General features: G+C 36.7%; 1 protein-coding gene and 1 pseudogene across 3 annotated transcripts in view; one reads left to right on the top strand and one right to left on the bottom strand.

The window, feature by feature from the left end:
• The window catches only part of SLC12A6 (solute carrier family 12 member 6), a 119,054-nt gene that overhangs the window by 17,751 nt on the left and 81,068 nt on the right, over window positions 1-20,235 (top strand). Inside the window, exon 1 of one of the 3 annotated variants that reach the window (XM_044665146.1) lies at window positions 19,301-19,480. The exons of the other annotated variants lie outside the window; for them this stretch is intronic. Coding sequence (XP_044521081.1) covers window positions 19,360-19,480 — 121 coding nt within the window. The 5' untranslated portion in view covers window positions 19,301-19,359. Of the gene's footprint in view, window positions 1-19,300; window positions 19,481-20,235 lie in introns of those variants that run through there. 3 annotated transcript variants of the gene reach the window in all.
• On the bottom strand, window positions 8,333-10,296 carry LOC123236612 (annotated as a pseudogene).

Genomic DNA, 20,235 nt, shown 5'->3' with positions numbered 1-20,235 from the left:
TTTCCCTCTTTATATTCAAGTCATTCACCCATTCTGAATTTATCTTGGTGTAGGGTGTGAGATGTTGATCTAAACCTAATCTCTCCCATATTGTTTTCCAAATTTCCCAGCAGTTTTTGTCAAATAGTGGGTTTTTGTCCCAAAAGTTGGGATCTTTGGGTTTATCATACACTGTCTTGCTGACGTCATTTACGCCAAGTCTATTCCACTGATCCTCCTTTCTGTCTCTTAGCCAGTAACATACTGTTTTGATGATTGCTGCTTTATAATATAGTTTAATATCTGGTACTGCTAGGCGCCCTTCCTTCACATTTTTTTTTCATTATTTCCCTTGATATTTTTGATCTTTTGTTATTCCAAATGAAATTTGTTATAGTTTTTCCTAATTCAGTGAAAAAGTTTTTTGGTTGTTTGATAGGTGTGGCGCTAAATAGGTAAATTAATTTGGGTAGAGTGGTCATTTTTATTATGTTAGCTTGTCCTACCCATGAGCAATCAATGTTTTTCCAATTTTTTAGATCCAGTTTTAATTGTTTAGAAAGTGTTTTGTAGTTGTTTTCGTATAATTCCAGTGTTTGTTTTACTAGATAGATTCCTAAGAATTTTATATTATCTAGGGTGATTTTAAATGGTGTTTCTCTTTCTACCTCTTGCTGCTGTGATGTGTTGGAAATATATAGAAATATATAGAAATCATCAGATTTATGTGCATTTATTTTGTAATATATAGAAATAATATATATTTTGAAATATATAGAAATATATAGAAATCATCAGATTTATGTGCATTTATTTTGTATCCTGCAACTTTGCTAAAGTTGTTGATTATTACTACAAGCTTCTTAGTTGATTCTTTAGGATTTTTTTAAGTAAACCATCATATCATCTGCAAAGAGTGATAGCTTAGTCTCCTCCTTGCCTATTTTAATACCTTCAATTTCTTTTTCTTCTCTAATTGCTACTGCTAGTGTTTCTAGTACAATGTTGAATAATAGTGATGATAGTGGGCATCCTTGTTTCACTCCTGATCTTATTGGGAAGGCTTCTAATTTATCCCCATTGCATATGATGCTTCTTGATGGTTTTAGGTATATACTGTTTATTATTTTTAGGAAAGGTCCTTCTATTCCTATACTTTCCAGGGTTTTCAATAGGAATGGGTGCTGTATTTTGTCAAAGGCTTTTTCAGCAACTATTGAGATAATCATGTGATTTTTGTTTGTTAGATTGTTGATATGGTCAATTATGTGGATGGTTTTCCTAATGTTGAACCATCCTTGCATTCCTGGTATAAATCCCACCTGATCATGGTGGATGATCCTCTTGATCACTTGTTGGAGTCTCTTTGCTAGTATTCTATTTAAGATATATGCATCTATGTTCATTAGGGAGATTGATCTATAGTTTTCTTTTTCTGTTTTTGATCTCCCTGGCTTTGGAATCAGTACCATATTTGTGTCATGAAAGGAATTTGGTAGGACTCCTTCTTTGCTTATCATATCAAATAATTTGTGTAGTATTGGGATTAGTTGCTCTTTAAATGTCTGATAGAATTCACTTGTGAATCCATCAGGCCCTGGCAATTTTTTCTTAGGAAGTTCTTTGATGGCTTGTTCAATTTCTTTTTCTGATATGGGATTATTTAGGTATTCTATTTCTTCTGCTGTTAATCTAGGCAATTTATATTTCTGTAAATATTCATCCATATCTCCTAGATAGCTATATTTATTGCCATATAATAGGGCAAAATAGTTTTTAATGATTGCCTTAATTTTCCCCTCATTAGAGGTGAGGTCTCCCTTTTCATCTTTGATACTGTCAATTTGGTTTTCTTCTTTCCTTTTTTTTTTTTTTATTAGATTGACCAGTACTTTGTCTATTTTATCTGTTTTTTCAAAATACCAGCTTCTAGTCTTATTTATTAATTCAATAGTTCTTTTACTTTTGATTTTACTAATTTCTCCCTTGATTTTTAGTATTTCTAATTTAGTTTTCATCTGGAGATTTTTAATTTGCTAGCTTTCTAATTTTTTTAAGTTGTATGCCCAATTCATTAATCTCTGCCTTCCCTAATTTGTTAATATATGCACTCAGGATATAAATTTCCCCCTAAGTACTGCCTTGGCTGCATCCCACAGAGTTTGGTAGGATGTCTCATCATTGTCATTCTCTTCAATGAAATTGTTGATTGTTTCTATGATTTCTTCTTTGACTAGCTGGTTTTGGAGAATCATATTATTTAATTTCCAATTAGTTTTTGATTTGCCTGTCCACGTGCCCTTACTAATTATTATTTTTATTACATTATGATCTGAGAAGGTTACATTTATTATTTCTGCTCTTTTGCATTTGTTTGCAATGTTTCAATGCCCTATTACATAGTCAGTCTTTGTGAATGTACCATGTGCAGCTGAAAAGAAGGTATATTCCTTTTTTCCCTATTTATTTTTCTCCACATATCTATTAAACCTAATTTTTCTAGGACTTCATTCACCTCTCTTACCTCTTTCTTATTTATTTATTTATTTATTTAAACCCTTGTACTTAGGTGTATTGTCTCATAGGTGGAAGATTGGTAAGGGTGGGGTCAAGTGACTTGCCCAGGGTCACACAGCTGGGAAGTGGCTGAGGCCGGGTTTGAACCTAGGACCTCCTGTCTCTAGGCCTGACTCTCACTCCACTGAGCTACCCAGCTGCCCCCTTTCTTATTTATTTTTTGGTTTGATTTATCTAGATCTGAAAGAAGAATATTTAGATCTCCCACTAGTATGGTTTTACTATCTATTTCCTTCTTGAGCTCTACCAGTTTCTCTTTTATGAATTTGGATGCTATGCCATTTGGTGCATACATGTTGAGCACTGTTATTTCCTCATTATCTATACTGCCTTTTATCAGGATGTAATTACCTTCTTTGTCTTTTTTAATCATATCTATTTTTACTTTGGCTTTGTCAGAAACCATGATTGCTACTCCTGCCTTTTTTTTCTCATTTGAAGCCCAAAAGATTTTGCTCAAACCCTTTACCTTAAACTTGTGTATGTCTACCCACTTCATATGTGTTTCTTGTAGACAACATATGGTAGGATATTGGTTTCTAATTGACTCTGCTATTTGCTTCCATTTTATGGGTGAGTTCATCCCATTCTGGGCAAACTTTTTAAAGAGGGGGTCAAAGGAAAGGAAATGCTCATCTGTCAGTCTGTTTCTAAGACAACTCTTTTGAAGTTTTATTGTATTGTATCCTACTTATTGTATTTGTCAGATTAGGAATGATGTCACAGAGCCAGATAGAATATTTCAGGGGGCCACATCTGGGCCAAGGGCAATAGTTTGCCCATCACTGGACTAGGCATTCGGAGTTAAATGACTTGCCCAGGGTCACACAGTTAGGAAGTGTCTGAGGCCACATTTGAACCCAGAACCTTCTGTCTCCAGGCCTGGCTCTTTCCACTGAGCCATCTAGCTGTCCCCTCCTTCATACTCTTTTATCTCTAAATTTTCTTGACACTGCTCTCTTCTGGTTCTCTTACTACTTCTCAGATCAGTCTTTTTCAGTCTCTTTTGCTGGATCTTCAGGTCATACCCACTGATGGCTCTCTCCTGGGTTCTTTTCTCTTTTCTCTCTATATTATTTCATTGATAATCTTATAAATTATTTTGCCATTAATCTTAATCATTATTTTAATTACCATTTCTGTGCATATGATTCTCAGATCTACTTATCCAAATCCTAACTTCTCTACTTACCTCCAGGCTTGCATCCCCAGCATTTTACTGGATATCTTGAGCTAGATGTCCTGTAGACATCTCATATTTAGTACATTAAAGTGAACTGTTCATCTTTCTCCCCAAATCCTCTTCTCTTCCTAATTTCCTTATTACTATTGAGGGTGCCACCATTCTCCCGTTGGTGTCACTTAGGTTTCATTAACTCTCTACTCATTCTCCAGATCCCATCTCCAATCAGTTGTAAAGTCTTATCATTTCTACCTTCATAACATCTCCCCTAGGTGCCCCCTTTTCTCTTCTGACACTGACACTACAGGCCCTTATTATTACTGCACACTTAGACAACTGCAATAGTCTGTCCATTGATCTCCTCTCAAGTCTCTCTCTACTCCAGTTTGTCCTCTGCTTGGCTGTCAAATTAATAATTGTAAAATGAACACCTGGTCATGTCACCACCTGTTCATTAAACTCTAGTGGATCTCAGACTAAAGTATAAAAACCTGTTTGATTTTCAAAACCCCTCATAAGTTGACCTTTTCCTGACTTTTCAGTCTTATTAAACTTTACTCCTTCACATACTCTGTGATCCAGTGACATCAACCTCCTTGCTGCTCTTCCTACATGATATCCCATCTCCCAACTGCAGACATTTTTTAATCTTTATTTTATTTTAATAACAAATTTCCAAAGTTATGAGATTCATGTTATCTCCTTCCCTTTTCTCCCTCCTCCAGAGTTGACAAGCAATTCAATCTGGGTTATACAAATATTATCATGCAAAACTTATTTCCATATTATTAATTTTTATAAGTGAATAATCTTAACCAAAGCCCCAAATCATATGCCCAAATAAACAAGTGATAAATCATATGTTTTCATCTGCATTTATGCTCCAACAGTTCTTTCTCTAGAGGTAGATAGCATTTTTTTTTCATAAGTACCTCAGAATTGTCCTGGTTCATTGTATTGCTTTTAGTAACAAAGTCTATCACATTTGATCATTCCATAATATTTCAGTTACTGTGTATAATGTTTTCCCCAACTGCAAGCATTTTTACTGACTATCCATCATGTCTGGAGTTCTTTCCCTCTCCATTTCCTTCTTTTGTCTTCCCAGGATTCCTTCAAGGCTCAACTAAGTCTCTTCTTCAAAAGCTTTTCCCAGTCCCCCTTAATCTTAATGCTTTCTATGAGAGACTCTAATCAGTTTATCTTATCTATATTCTCATTGCACTTAGTTGATTGCACCTAGTTGTTTGCACCTAGTTGTTTGTATGTTGTCTTGTGAACTCCTTGAAAGCAGGAAGGAAAGAAAGGAACAAACACTGTAAGCTCAGCTAAGCAGCCCATAAAGCAAAGGAGGAGTTTTGTTAAGAATCTACAAAGAGAGAAAGATCCTCCATACTATGCATTGAATTATCCTTTGCCACATGTCTACCTCACTACCATTATACTCTAAAAGTCCATGTTTTCCATGGATGCCATATGTTTATAGGAGTCCTAAGCTTTTGAAGGGGAATGTTTTATATCAAGTCTTCTTACTTTACCATTGATTCCCTTTTGCCCACCAAGTAAAGTCATAATCCATTAGCTGACATTCAGAGGCTTCTACATTATGTTAACCTTTTCATTATATTGTTGTTGTTGTTCAGTTGTTTCAGACATGTCCAACTCTTCAGACCCTGTTTGGGGTTTTCTTGGCAAAGATATTGGAGTAGCTTGCCATCTGCTTCTTTAGCTCATTTTACAGATAAATAAACTGAGGCAAACAGGGTTAAATGACTTGCCCAGGGACATATAGCCCATAAATGTCTCAGACCAGATTTGAACTCGGGGAAATTTAGTCTTTCTGACTCCATGCCCAACACTCTATCCACTGTGCCATCTACCTGCCTCCATTTCATATATATATATATATATATATATATATATATATTTTTTTTTATCCTGGGACTCCATTCTAGGAGCATAGGGCCACAACCAGTAGGCAGTGGGACACACAGTCGCTCANTATATATATATATATATATATATATATTTTTTTTTTTTTTTTTATCCTGGGACTCCATTCTAGGAGCATAGGGCCACAACCAGTAGGCAGTGGGACACACAGTCGCTCAGGGTCACCCAGCTGGGAAGTGTCTGAGCCCGGACTTGAACCTAGGACCTTTCGTCTCTAGGCCTGGCTCTCAATCCACTGAGCTACCCCAGCTGCCCCTACTTTAGGTTGCAGTTTCTTTAGCAGATGTAGTTTTTACAGGGTGGGGTTGCTAGCCCCATGCCCAACCCTCCTCCTTTTTTCATCCGGGCTAGGGACCATCCTTGGCCCAGGAGTGGTAAGGGTGGGCAGTAGGGGTCAAGTGACTTGCCCAAGGTCACACAGCTGCAAGTGTCAGAGGCCGGACTTGAACCTAGGACCTCCCGTCTCTAGGCCTGGCTCTCAATCCACTGAGCCACTCAGCTGCCCCTCCATTTTATATTACTCTCAGTTTAATTTGATTTGCTCTTTGCCACCTGAACACATCTACATTTTCCTGTTTCTGTGCCTTTATTCATGCTTGCTATACTCAGAATGTTCTCTTTTCCCATCTTTGCCAGTTGAACCTCTGCCTATTCTTTAAAACATAACTCAAATGCCACTAAAAACTTCAATGAGAAGTCATATTTACACTTGCTTTTTCCTGTATCCCATATCTCATAATACTCCTCTAGTTTACTTATATATTATTTAGTATTTTAGTATCTAGGAATTTGTCATAACCCTCTATTGAAGAACAATCTCCCTGTTTCTTCTAAACTTTTTATCTCTCATACCTTCCTCATTGGGAAGTTAGCTAAGCAGAATAAACCTAAAAGGGCAAAATGAGTCCTCTCCCCTAAATGTTACATAGATAATTTCAAAAGTCAGTGGGAAATGATAGCTATTTCAAAAATAAATTTTGAATTCTTTATTGAAAAAGAATAGGACAATCAGTTCTTGAATGACATTTACTCTCTTCAACTTTCTGAATCAGTTTCCTTCTCTAAAATAAAAGAGGAGTGGATTAGATAATATAAAAGATTCCTTCCTACTCTCAATCTATGGCCCTATTTTATTGGAGGGAGGGTGGTTTGTTTTTGTTTTTTACATTTATCCTAATTAGTACTTGTTTTGTGATGGAGAATAGATCATTAAGTAAAAACATACAGTAAAAAAAACAAAACATATCTTACCATATACGACTTTCATCCCACAATAATGATTTACCTTAATGACATCTATACCTACAAGTCTAACATTAAATTTAAAAAAAACACAATTAAGCCTCCTAGGAACATTTTATAATGTAGTAATTCTTAGTTTTTCTTTATAGATAGATCAAGCATCTTCAAATTCCTATGCACAGTAAGTACTTTACTTAAAATGAACACAAATGAATTGAGTACTTGGACAGCCTTGAAACAAGCTGGCATCATCAACAATGTAGACAGCAAACTATTGTGCCAAATGGAAAAACTTTATTTGCAAATAATTAAAAAAAAAACTGTTAGCTTTCTATGATTAAATGTATAAAGCATGCTGATTTGCAAAAATAAATAAAATATGACATATTAACACTCTAGTATAAAGAATACATCCCAGAACATTTATAAACAGTGAATGATTCTTATTAAAAAGTTATTATGGGGGGCAGCTGGGGTAGCTCAGTGGATTGAGAGCCAGGCCTAGAGACAGGAGGTCCTAGGTTCAAATCCAGCCTCAGACACTTCCCAGCTGTGTGACCCTGGGCAAGTCACTTGACCCCCATTGCCTACCCTTACCACTCTTCCACCTATAAGTTAATACACAGAAGTTAAGGGTTTAAGATTTAAAAAAAAAAAAAAGTTATTATGGGGGCAGCTGGGTGGCTCAGTGGATTGAGAGCCAGGCCTAGAGACGGGAGGTCCTAGGTTCAAAACCGGCCTCAGACACTTCCCAGCTGTGTGACCCTGGGCAAGTCACTTGACCCCCATTGCCTACCCTTAACACTCTTCCAGCAAGGAACCAATACACAGAAGTTAAGGGTTTAAAAAAAGTTATTATGATTATGTTGGCTAAATAGGAGTACATATCATGAAGCACTCTGGAATGGTACCTGTTTTGTCAAATACTTCTGTAACTTTAAGGTAGATAACACATGTACCAAATTTGGCATTAATTTTCAGTTGCTGTTGGTATTTTTTATATGAAAAACTTGAAAATGCTTATGAATAAAAATCTTTAAGGTAAAAAAAAATTTTCCTGGAATTCCGGTCAAATTTCACTATAAATTTCCAAGATTTTTTTCCCCTGTAAAACATAACTGTTTTACTTAGAGAATATTTTCACTTGGCTTAGTGTATTTCTTATGTCTCTTCCTACAATGCATTATTTTGTTCTATTCTTTAATTTTGTTTGCAAATGATATGTAAATTTAAAATAACTTTATTGTATAGAAAGTAATTCGGGATTTTAAAAACCAGAACTAATGAAATCTATACTAAAATGACACCATCTGATTCAAGTAAAAAAATGTTTTATACTAGTAATAAAAAAGACAAAATATATTTCATGAATATATAAAAGAAAGTCTTCTGAGTGTTTTAGTTCACATTTTTCATAATCTTGCTACTGGTTTTATGGGGAATATGGAGGGGTTAGGGTGAAGATTTCATAACAGAAGGAGTTAATGGGGCCTATACTGATTTAAGTAGTAAGCCTAATGGACTAAACTATAGACTATATGTCTATAGATTCAAGCTGCTTGTTATCTATATCGATAAAAAAAACAAACCTTCCACACTCCCCCCCCCACACACACACACACAATTTGCCATCCTCTACTGGCTCAGTTTCTAGCACTTCAGTGTCTTCCTTCCTACTAAAGAATGTATCCAAGTAACTGGCATAAATGATTTCCTTCTCAATTTATTCATTTTTTTTTACTTCACAAAACTGATCTATGAGAAAACTTTCTTCTCCACTTACAAGCTAGCTATCACAAGAAGATTAATACAAAGTTTCTGAGCCAAATTTGCTATTTTTCCAGTTTTTCCTGAATTATTGACTGATATCATGCTTTTCATTTCTATTAGGGGCATCATACTATTCAAGTCACTTAATTTATCAACAGCATCCAGTAGATTTATGTTGTGAACTAAATTGAATAGTCCTTGCAGTAAAAGAATCAGTCATATCCGTGATTCTCATCTCTTTTTTCAACCAATTATTGTGATACTTCCTCAAGACCTGTTTGAGTTTTAACCAATCCATTCCTTTCACATTCTGACTTGCCTTTCTTATCAGATTTTTCTTTGCTTTGTTCTTTCCAACTAGATCTGTAATAAATTTGGGATGATAGTAATGGTAAACTTCCCTCTCTTTCCAAACAAAATTATCTAGATATGATAACAACCTCATTTTGTAATTATGGGTGACTGCATTCCATATCATAATCCTTGTTTTCATGATGATCTGGATAATATCAACAAGGCAAGATCCTTTAGATACTTTTCATGATATTTTCAGATATTTTCAAGGATCTAATTGCACTTCCTCTTTATCAGTGATATCAGAAAGAACCCTTAGATCATGCTAACTTCTTTAATATCAAAATTATTGTATATCAACTAGTCATGGTCTGAAAACTAACAATCATGATATCTCTCCCAATTATAATTGTGAGTAGGAGTTTCATCCATGAGCAGAAATGTCATCAACTTAATCTTCAAAATTGCAAAATGTCAAAAGCATAACTTGAAATTGGTTCATTCATTAGAAGGAATAAATGTTCCAAAAAGGAGGGAATGGAGCTTCTTCTGCTATCAATTCATTCGTGGGACTAAATGTCAAAATTTGCTCCAGGAAGTCTAGTGCTGCAAAGAAGGTTTTCCTAGTCAGTCTTTCCCAGTCACAAAAATGCATTCTACAACCCATATGTAATGACTTTAGTATAATTATTAGGTGAAAATAAAAGTAGTAGAGATCTGTACCATTTAGTAACCAATCCTTCAGAAAGATAACCCTAAAGGGAATAGTGGAGATCCATGATCCAGGCAAGACAAAAGTCACCTATTTTCTGCATTTCAGTATTAAGGAAAACATTTAGCTGGTTTGAGATCTCTGTATGTGATACATTTGTAGAATGACTATACTTGAGTCCACATAGAAGTTGCTACATGAAAAGCCTGGCATGCTTCTCCAGTAAAGGGCTCTGCCCTAGCATATTAGCCAAGTCATTCCTACACAATGTAAATACTGTTTACTTCTTTATAAGAACCTACATCATCTGTAAACTGGCTTCCTCTGGGTCCAAGAATTGCAAATACTTTCACAATGTTATCATAGTCAAGTCTTGTAATAATTTTGATTTCATGTAAAAAATATTTAACACACTATGGATCAGTAAGAACAGTTTTCTTGACAGTCACTCTTTTATCACACTGTTATTATTGATAACAGAAAATGCTAAGCCAATGTCATCACCACCCAGTGGTCTTAAGTCCATATAACTGAGAGGCAAGATCAAATCATGAATATTCATTAGGTTTTCAAACTTTTCTGCCATTTAAAACACTTTAATATTATTTTTCCTTTCAAACTGACAAAATTTTGTAAACATGGAAGGAAATTGGCATTTTACTTTTTTTTTAACATTTACTAATATTCATTTTTTAGAAAAGTTAACATGGTTACATGATTCATGCTCCTACTTTCCCCTTCAACCCTCGCCCTCCCCCCACCCATGGCCGATGCACATTTCCACTGGTTGCATTTTACTTTTTAAGAAATATGTTCTTAATTTTGACAGTGTTGCATAACAGTAGCTTATTACCATAAACTACTTGCTGTGTTTAGTAACTTCCTTAGTAACTTCCTGTTTTTGATGCAGCTAATATTTTGGAATAGCAGTCTCAAATGTCATGCTTCAGTACACAAAGCTGATTGTTTGCAGTGTCTGAAAAGAATTTTAACCTCAGTGTTAGTATCCCATTACTCTTCAGTGTCAGTAGGGGACAAGTTCAGGGATTATACTGCTTCTACAGAGAAATCTGAGCAACAGTGACTTCTTAGTTCAGCTCAACTATCAGTGTTTACCTTTTAATGCCATCTCATTGCCTTATAGCACTGTGTTGGTTTCCATGAACAATTATATACACAACCCTCTCCAATGCAAATGTAAAATCCCTTATGCTTTGGGGTGTGTGTGTATATATATACACACACACATATATGTGTATGTATGTATTTATACATATGCATATGTGTGTATATATATTTGCATGAATGTATATATAGACACACACACATATACACAGAGAATGAGTCTGAGTTTCTGTTAAAAATAATCACCTGGTAGCTAACTTCCTGAGTTGAGTTAGGCTGATCCTTAGAGAATCATTCTGTAACTAAACCTATACTTAAGGCCTTTCCAGCTTGCCAGAGTTTATGTTCCTTTGCCATAGCCTTTGAGAACCTCAGGGTAATCCTCATGACACAATGAAATGCTTTCCAGAATGGCACTGGAATGAAGTAGAAAGTAATCATTTCACTAAGCTGTCAAATTGTTCATCCTAAAGTACAGGACTGACCATGACACACCCCTGTTCAAACCACTCTCCAGTGGCTATCCATCACCTCTGCGATCAAAGAGAAAGTTCTCTAGGTTTTTTTTTTTAACAAAAAAAAAAAATTTTAATTTTAATTAATTAATTTAGAAGATTTTTTTCCCATGGTTACATGATTCATGTTCTTTCCTCTCCCCCCCCCCCCGAGCCATCAAACAATTCTACTGAGTATTACATGTATCATTGTTCAAAACTTGTTTCCATATTGTTGTGATATTATTATTATTTGCAATAGAGTGATCATTTAAATTCAATATCTCCAATCATATCCCCATCAAACCATGTAGTTCTCTAGTTTTTAAAGCCCTATATAACCTGGCCCCCTACCAATCTTTTTGCACCTTCCTTCCTTCCATGTACTCTGTGATCTAGGGACACTTGTTTCCTTGCTGCTTCCTGTACAGGGCATTCCATTTCCTGACTCCAGACATTTTCACTCGCTATCCTCCATGTCTAGAATTCTCTCCCTTTTCATTTTTTCCACTTGGATTCCCTGGCTTTTTTCAAGTCTTGGCTAAAGTTCTACCTTCTATAAGAAACTTTTCCCAATTCTGTTTGTACAAAAGTATTTATAGCTGCACTTTTTGTGGTGGTAAAAAATTGGAAAATGAGGGGGTGTCCCTCAGTTGGGGAATGAGTGAACAAATTGTGGTATCTGTTGGTGATGGAATACTATTGCGCTATAAGAAATGATGAACTGCTTGATTTCTATAAGAACTGGAAAGACCTCCATCAACTAATGCAGAGTGAAATAATCAGAATCAGGAGAACATTATATACAGTAACTGAAACGTTGTGGGATTATCAAATATGATTGACTTTGCTACTAAAAGCAATGCAACGATCCAGGACAATTCTGAGGGACTTATGAGAAAGAATATCTTATCTACATCTAAAGAAAGAACTATTGGGGGCAGCTGGGTAGCTCAGTGGATTGAGAGCCAGGCCTAGAGACAGGAGGTCCTAGGTTCAAATCTGGCCTCAGCCATTTCCCAGCTGTGTGACCCTGGGCAAGTTACTTGACCCCCATTGCCTACCCTTACCACTCTTCCACCTATAAGTCAATACACAGAAGTTAAGGGTTTAAAATAAAAAAATAAAGAACTATTGGAGTAGAATCCAAACAAAAATATGATTTATCACTTATTTATGGGTATATGATGACTATATGATTTGGGGTTTTGGTTTTAAAAGATTACTCTATTACAAAAATGAAGAATATGGAAATGGGGTTTGAGTGATAATATATGTATAACCCAGTGAAATTGCTTGTCAACTAGGGGACAGGGGAAGGAAGAGGGGAGAGAGACAAGTATCATGTAACCATAGAAAAAATTTAAGAAAAGAAAAAAGAAACCTTTCCCAGTTCTTCTTAGTCTTGGTACCTTCCCTCTGAGATAATCTCCAGTTGTCTGCTTGTTTTCTTTTCTATAAGATTGTGAGTTTCTTGAGAGCAAGAACTGTTTTCCCACCCTTCACTCCCCCTTTTTTTATCCCTAGCACTTGGCAAAAGGCTTGCCACATAGTAGGCATGTAAATAAATGTTGTTAACTTATGTTGGAGCCTTCTCCCTGCCAAACATTTCTATTCCACAATGGTCTCTCCCTTCATTTATTAGAGGATTTGAGGCATATGCTCTCAGCTTATGTTCTTCATAGAAAAAGTTGGGGAGCACTGGTTTTTACCATTGTTAGGATGGAGGGTAGGAACAATTGCAAAAATATTTCCTGTGAAGTGGATATGTAAGGAAAATTCTCACCAGAAGTAAATATTTTGGCTTTTTACAGTATAAGGTTGTTGACATTCACTATGGTTTTGGGTGGTAATTTTAGTTAGTCTTACTTCTGGATTGAGGCCAACAGCATCTTTTCAAGACTGGCTATCTCCAAATCTGTTCCTTCTTCCCTTCATTATATCTATCAGTTTAGCCTATCATTCACTGGTAGTTTACCATATTAGAAACATTGGTGTCATCTTTGACTCTTCTCCACACGTTTCACATTCTAATCTCTATGCAGTTATCACTTCCATTCTCTTCCTACAACCATTCTAGTAGAAATCCCCCTTTTCTACCTGCCAAGTAATATTCTGTCAGATCATTCCAACTCTAATCCCTCACTACTTTTTGTTTTCCTGTTCTTTGACATTGTTGTACATCTAACAACACAGAAGCACTTATCATGGCGAAAAAGAAAAAAAACTCACACTGCTATTAGACTTACCTCATATTACTACTACTGTGCTTAATTACTCCTGTGCTTAAAGCTCTTTACCAGCTCTTTATTGCTTTCCAAGTGAAGTTCTGACTGCTTAGTTTAGCATTCAAGGCCTTTGGAGGGCTGGTTTCACTCTATATCTTTAGCCTTGTTTTTGGTAGATAAATTAATCTGGTGATAGAAAGATTGTGAGCAGACATTTAAACTAAAAAACTATAAAACTTCTTTAGAAATATTCTAAAATTATAAAATTATAAGTAAAGTGATGATTTCTGTAATTAAAGTGAATTTAGTTTAATTATAATTATGGAATGGAAAGAAAAGAATAAAACACAGTTGTACCTCTTTTTTTTTTAACTCTTATCTTTCATCTTAGAATCAATACTGTATATTGGTTCCAAAGCAGAAGAACAGTAAAAGATAGACAATGGAGATCAAATGACTTGACTAAGGTAACACAGGAAGTATCTGAGATCAAATTTGAACCCAAGACCTCCTGTCCCTAGGCCTGACTCTCAATCCATTGAGTCATCTAGCTGCCCACCCCTATACTGTTGTATCTTGAAGTCCCTTAAAAGTACCTTTTGTATTAGGCCCAAGGAGATAAGGAATAGTTTTTCTGGCTTTTTCCCCAAGAAAGATCTTGAGCTACCTGAAGATAGGAATTGCCTTACTTTGTATCTTCAATGTCTGGCACATAGTAGATAATAATGCTTGTTAGTTGAGGACACTGCTTTATAAACTTTACAGTTTATAAGCTTTACAATGTCATAAATAAATGGGAGCTTTTATCTACTATGATAGTTCCTAAAGTATTAAAATATGAACAACTTGGTATACCCTGTGGCAGTGATGGTAAACCTATGGCATGGATGCCAAAGATGGCATGCAGAGAGCTCTCTGTGGGCACTTGGCTGCTCCCCGCCTCACCCCCACCCCTGTTGGTTACTAGAAAGACAGAAGGACTAGGTCAGAGCTGCTCTCCTCCCCCACTCCACTGTGCCTGATGACATGTCCCTCTGCCCAGCAGCCAATGGGAGCTCACAGGGGGTAAGGTGGGTAGCACACAGGGGCAGAGCCGGAGGGGAGCAGAGAGCTCGGGCCACTCCCCTCCCCTTCTCTACTCTCACTGAGGACATTCTTTACTTCCCCCAAACCTCCACCCAGCAGTCCAATGGGAGCCCTTTTTCCCTCCCCTGTGTGGGGCAAGGTGGGGAGGGCGGGACTCGCCCAATACTAGAGGAGGGGAGGGGCAAGGCATGCCATCTCTGGGAGGTGGGGCCCAGCACTCTGTCTCTATAAGGTTCGACATCACTGCTCTATGGGAAACTAGCCTATGTGTCTGGTATTATAATATCTCTTAGTTAAAGGTTCCCTTTCAAAAATCCATAGAATTTTCTATAGCTAGTATTCTAAGTGATGTGGTTGCCATAGTCAAACAAGATTTTCAATCATTTAAGTAATTTCAGTTATTTCCAAGATTGCTTAATTATAAAATGTTTGTGGTTTTAGATGGAGTTAATCCTGTGTTTTATGATGATGCAGGCTTATAATGTGAGGACAAGGGTGGGGTCGATCAGGGGAGTTTCCAGACCAATTTGGTGAGTTTACCAGAAGGTAAGCTTTTAGAACTTTTGATTGTCTACAGTACCTCTCCCTATATAGGGTGTGAACATGCAACTTGGTAAAAGAGAACATCTAATTGTTTCAGTGACTAGAGTTACCCTAAGATGAATGTGTTGATTTGGAACCACCCTTAGTACCTCCTAGGTCTGTCTCCAAAATGAATTAGTTGAATCAACCTATTGGGAGGACTTGGGACCACCCTTTTTTGCTTGCTTTTAAATGGAGTCTTCATTAAGAATTGGGCTTCTTTTTTTACCTTTTCCTTTATGCCTTTCTTCTGACAAGATTCATAGAAAGGAGAGCAAAATAGGTAGGGAGAGGGAAAATTCCTCTGTCCTTTACCAACCCCCTTCCCTACAGTTGTTAATAGCTGTTCTAAGGCAGAACCAGATTTGGGCTACTTGTGTGTTGTATGTCCATAATCCTGAGAGTTCCCGTCTACCTTTTTATCTTCTCCCTTTCCTAGCACAGATCAGCAGAAAGTCTAGATAAAGATAGGTTTTTAAATGCTTGGGGAGACGTTCTTGCTGAAAGATAGGTGGCTTTTTCTCTTTAAGGCCTCTTTTTTTCTTTAGGCCTTATGATTTCTTTCACAGAAGGAACAGAAATGAGTGTTGGCTTTTATTTTTGGTCTGAGGTACTGTTGTAGGCTTATAGAATACAACTAAGCTCCAGACTTTGCCTCTTTGTGAATCTAGCTACCTCTTGCACCCAGGTGATTTCTACTGAACAAATGGACATTCTCTCCTGCTTCTGAAAAGGGAAATCCCTTTTCTAACTAGCATACACAATAATGCGTAATCAATTCAAATTCGTATTAATGGCCATTAGATTTATGTGTTCATTTTAAATAACAGCAACTATAAAAAACAAAACAATTAGAGAAATCAAAACCCTTTCCCTGTGATGGCTCCAGCTTGTCCCATTTCTTTCTGGGTAAGGGAAAAACAGGAAGTTAAGGGGTTCTAAAATGGTGGCAAGGGGCAGCTAGTTGGCCTAGTAGATAGATTTCTGGGCCTCAAGTCAGGAAGATTCATCTTTCCAAGTCCAAATCCTACCTCTGACACTTATTAACTGTGTCACCCAGAGCAGGTCACTAAACCCTGTTTGCCTTAGTTTCCTCATCTGTAAAATGAGCTGGAGGTGGAAATGACAAACCATTCCAATATCTTTGCTAAGGAAACCTCTAATGGAGTTATGAAGAGTCTGAAACAACTGAAACAAAAGTACTGGTGTCAGGAAAATTGTCTTCTTCCTGGAACATAAGTTACTAACTAGAGTCCAGGAACTTATTTTTTAAATTATTTTTATAACTGTGTTTCAATTAACTTGTTTAACAGAACTAGGCAATTGGGGTTAATCAATTTACCTAGGGTCACACAGCTAGGAAGTGTCTGAGGCTGGGTTTGCACCCAGGACTTCCCATCTTCAGGCAGCGTTCTCTATCCAGTGAGCCCCAGCACTACCCCTAATTCTATGTGTTTTAAGCATTTAGTCAATAAACATTTGAGAATTCTTGCCCTGGAGGAGAGGGGGGAAAAAAGTGAAAAGCATCAGTACTCATGTTTTGCCAACCCAGAACTGTCAGCTCAGTTCAGTCAGCTGCACAGTTGATCACCTTTGGCTCCTCAATTTATACTTGCTATGGTTCCTCCCAAGGAATGCTGCCTATTTTCCTTCCAGCTGATAGTATCCTCTGTCTCATCAGTGTGTTCTAAAGATGAATTTCTAGTAGCAATTAATACTTACATAAACAAACATCATTTTGGGTCTTAATCATTTCTAAGAGTAGAAAGGTGTCTTGATGCCAAAAGGTTTTAGAAACACTGCTCCATACCAACCACTTGTTACCCCTGGCACCCTCTTTCTCCTTCCCACAAGCCTATTCAACCTCAAAATTTTGGGCAAAATCCTAAAACTTGAGGAATAATAGGTAAACCACCTAGCCAGCAGACTTGTTCCCATCTTCCACAAAATTTCCAAATTCAGTGCCTCAGTGGGGTTGGTAAAAAGTTGGATTACACCTGTCTAATTAAATTCTAGGTTGGGGTGGAAGTAAAGTTTTGCTCTTCAGTGATGTATGACTTTTCCTGACAAGATTTTCTTGGCAAAGATACTGAAGTAGTTTGCCATTTTCTTCTCCAGTTCATGATATAGATGAGTAAACCAAGTCAACAGGCTTAAGCAACTTGCCCAGGATCATACAGCTAATAATATCCAAGGTCAAATTTGAAATCAGGAAGAGAAATCCTGATTTCAGGCCCCTGACTATCCACTTCATCTAGCTGTCAGGAAATAGGGTTACACTTCTAATAAATGCTACAAACCATGAATTGTCTTATTGTTTTTCTTTCTAAAAATTATTGAACTTAATCATAGCCTTACAGCTAGCTAGTCTGAAGGCTAAGTATTCGAACTCACCCTTAAACCTTTGCCTATAAATTTATATGACAGTTGTGATAAATTGATCAAAACATTTGGCTTAATCTCAATATGGCACTTATAGAAGGTAAAAATAGGAAGATTGCCAAGAGTATATTTGGTTATAGATTCTAAAGTTTAGTCTGAAGGTAAAACAGTTTAGTAACATACTTATAAGATGATAAACTTTTTTCTATACAAGTATATTCGGTTTAAACTTAAAAAAACAAACAAACCTTTAAAATTTTCTCACTGTTAGCTAGCATACACTTGCAGTTAAAGTTACTCCTTTTGCAGATCAATATGGAGTAGAAGAACTGGCTTTTTGAAGCTAGAGGTCTTCTTACATGTTTTTCAGATAAAAATATATTCCCAAATGCAAAGAATTCCTACTAATTACTAATTACATCATCAAAATGGACATGAACTCTGAGCTTGATTTATTGAGCATACCAGTCAAGGTACAAAGAGCTAGTACTAGAAAATAGAGAAGGCTGTCATAAACTAATGTGAACTTAGAAATTCCATATAGTTTCCTTAATACATAGGTAACAGGCACCAGTTATTTAATCTCGTGCTAAAGAATGTTTCTTTTAATAAGGGAAATTTCCTTCTATCTAAAAATATGGGAAAATTAAAAAATTTGTTTGACAGTACAAAAATGGTCTTATTGGTACTTTGAGGAAATATTTTTCATTCTGGATATACTGATCAAATGGGTAAGTTTCTGGAGGGCAGGGCTTGTAACTTAAATTCTTGTAAAACTAACCCATCCTCTATCTTCAAATTCCAGCTCATTGAACTTGGCTCAATTCAGTAAATATTTTTTAGTGAATGAATCTTGGTGTAGTGTGGAGCATGCTGAACTAAAAAGTCAAGAGACTTGGGTTCAGATTCTGCCTCTGACATATACAAGTTTGTGATCTCTGGCTAGTTACTTTAACTCTGAAACTTAGTTACCTGATCTACAAAATGGGGGTGATGATACTTCAACTACTGACTTATAGGGTTATTTTTGAGTAAAGTACTTTGTGAACCTTGAAATGATTTAATGTGAGCCCTTATCATTATGAAAGATTCTGAAGATTCTGGCAAACTCTCCCTAAAATTTCTGTTCTACCTCGTGTCTCAGAATCAATATTGTGTATGGGTTTCAAGGTAGAAAGGGCTAAGATGTGGCTGAGATCAAATTTGAACCCACTTTTCTCTAGACCTGCAGCTCAATCCACTGAGTTACCTGACTGCCCCTTTCTGAGGGAGATTAATAGACCTTGCACAATACATTCTTCTCTGAAAAGTAGACGCAGTTATGAAGTAAAATACATTTTAATTTTCTTATCCTGGAAGTATTTGTGAGCAAAAATTGGTGTTAGGACCCTAAGAGATGGAAACAGCCCTAAATCAGCAGTTGGGTAGAAATTGCTTCTCGAGAACCAGGCCCTGTTATTTGTTTTAGAGTAGCCTCCAAGTAGTCTTTGCAGTTCTTCAGCTTAATAACAATAAGAGGTGGAGTGCTTAATCCTTTTAAGTAAAAGATAAACAAGGAGGAAGGCGTGTCTTCCCACCTCCCCTCCGCCCCTCTTAGGTTGTAGGTCACATGAATCGAGAACACTTCCCCGTTCCCAGTCCCAATCTCTAGCAGGGATTGTGCCAATTCTTAAAACCGGGCAAGCAGAGACAAGTGGCCCTGGAAGAAGGGCAACAGGACCCCAAAGCATCGGAAAAATCCGAAGCTGAAAAATGCCCCAGTTTACAGTAACCAAGGTAGAGGACACAGAGGAGGGGGCAGCAGTTTGTGTCATTCCAGAAGAGCCCAGTTTGGCAGAGGCAAAAGCCCAGATTCAAGATCCCTGTGAACCTGGTGAGTGAGTAAAGAGGGAGTGGGGGAAAACACACCCTTTTCGGGCTGGAGACCTATGAAGGAAAGTTCTCTGGCTGCTTATTGCCTTGGGCAAAGGTGTAGCTAAAATGATGTGGGAACTCGCACCTTTCCACCTTGGGATCCCGGCTGTAGTGGCAGAGGGTGTGCTTTATATTCCTTATCTGTTGACTTCTCCAAATTTTCCCTCATTTTTTTTCTTCACAAGATGTATCCCAATTTCAGAATTTGGAACCTGTTAATTGTATTAGCACCAGCATGTATAGTTTTCATAAAAAATTGAAAAGAGCAGCCGTTGTGTGGATGTGTTTGGTGTTGATATTTTGCCCTAGACATTTTAGTTATCCAGTAAGAACTTTAACCAAGCTGCGAGAGGGCATTAAAACTTAACAGCTTATTAAAATATCACAGAACATGGCTTAGTAGTTAACTACCTTGGACTTTGAAGCCATCTCTGACTTTGAAAATTGCTTACATTTTCCTGGTTCAGTTTACCAAGTGATGAGCATTGGAGAGAATAGTTAGCTAATGAAGTAGTTAAAAAGTTATTTGATGAATATAACATGCTCATTACTGTGATTGTATTTTATATAACAAAAGAGCTTAGTAAATATTTGATGAGGGTGATTGCGTCTATTTTTCATTTTTACTACAAATCACAACTCGGCTATCATAAAAACAATGACTTCTGACAGCCATATCAGTTTTAAAACTTTGCTAGAATGTAAATACCTTGG

Source organism: Gracilinanus agilis, chromosome 2, assembly GCF_016433145.1.
Source record: "Gracilinanus agilis isolate LMUSP501 chromosome 2, AgileGrace, whole genome shotgun sequence".
In the NCBI taxonomy this organism is placed as follows: Eukaryota; Metazoa; Chordata; class Mammalia; order Didelphimorphia; family Didelphidae; genus Gracilinanus; species Gracilinanus agilis.
This window is presented reverse-complemented; position numbering and strand designations above follow the sequence as displayed.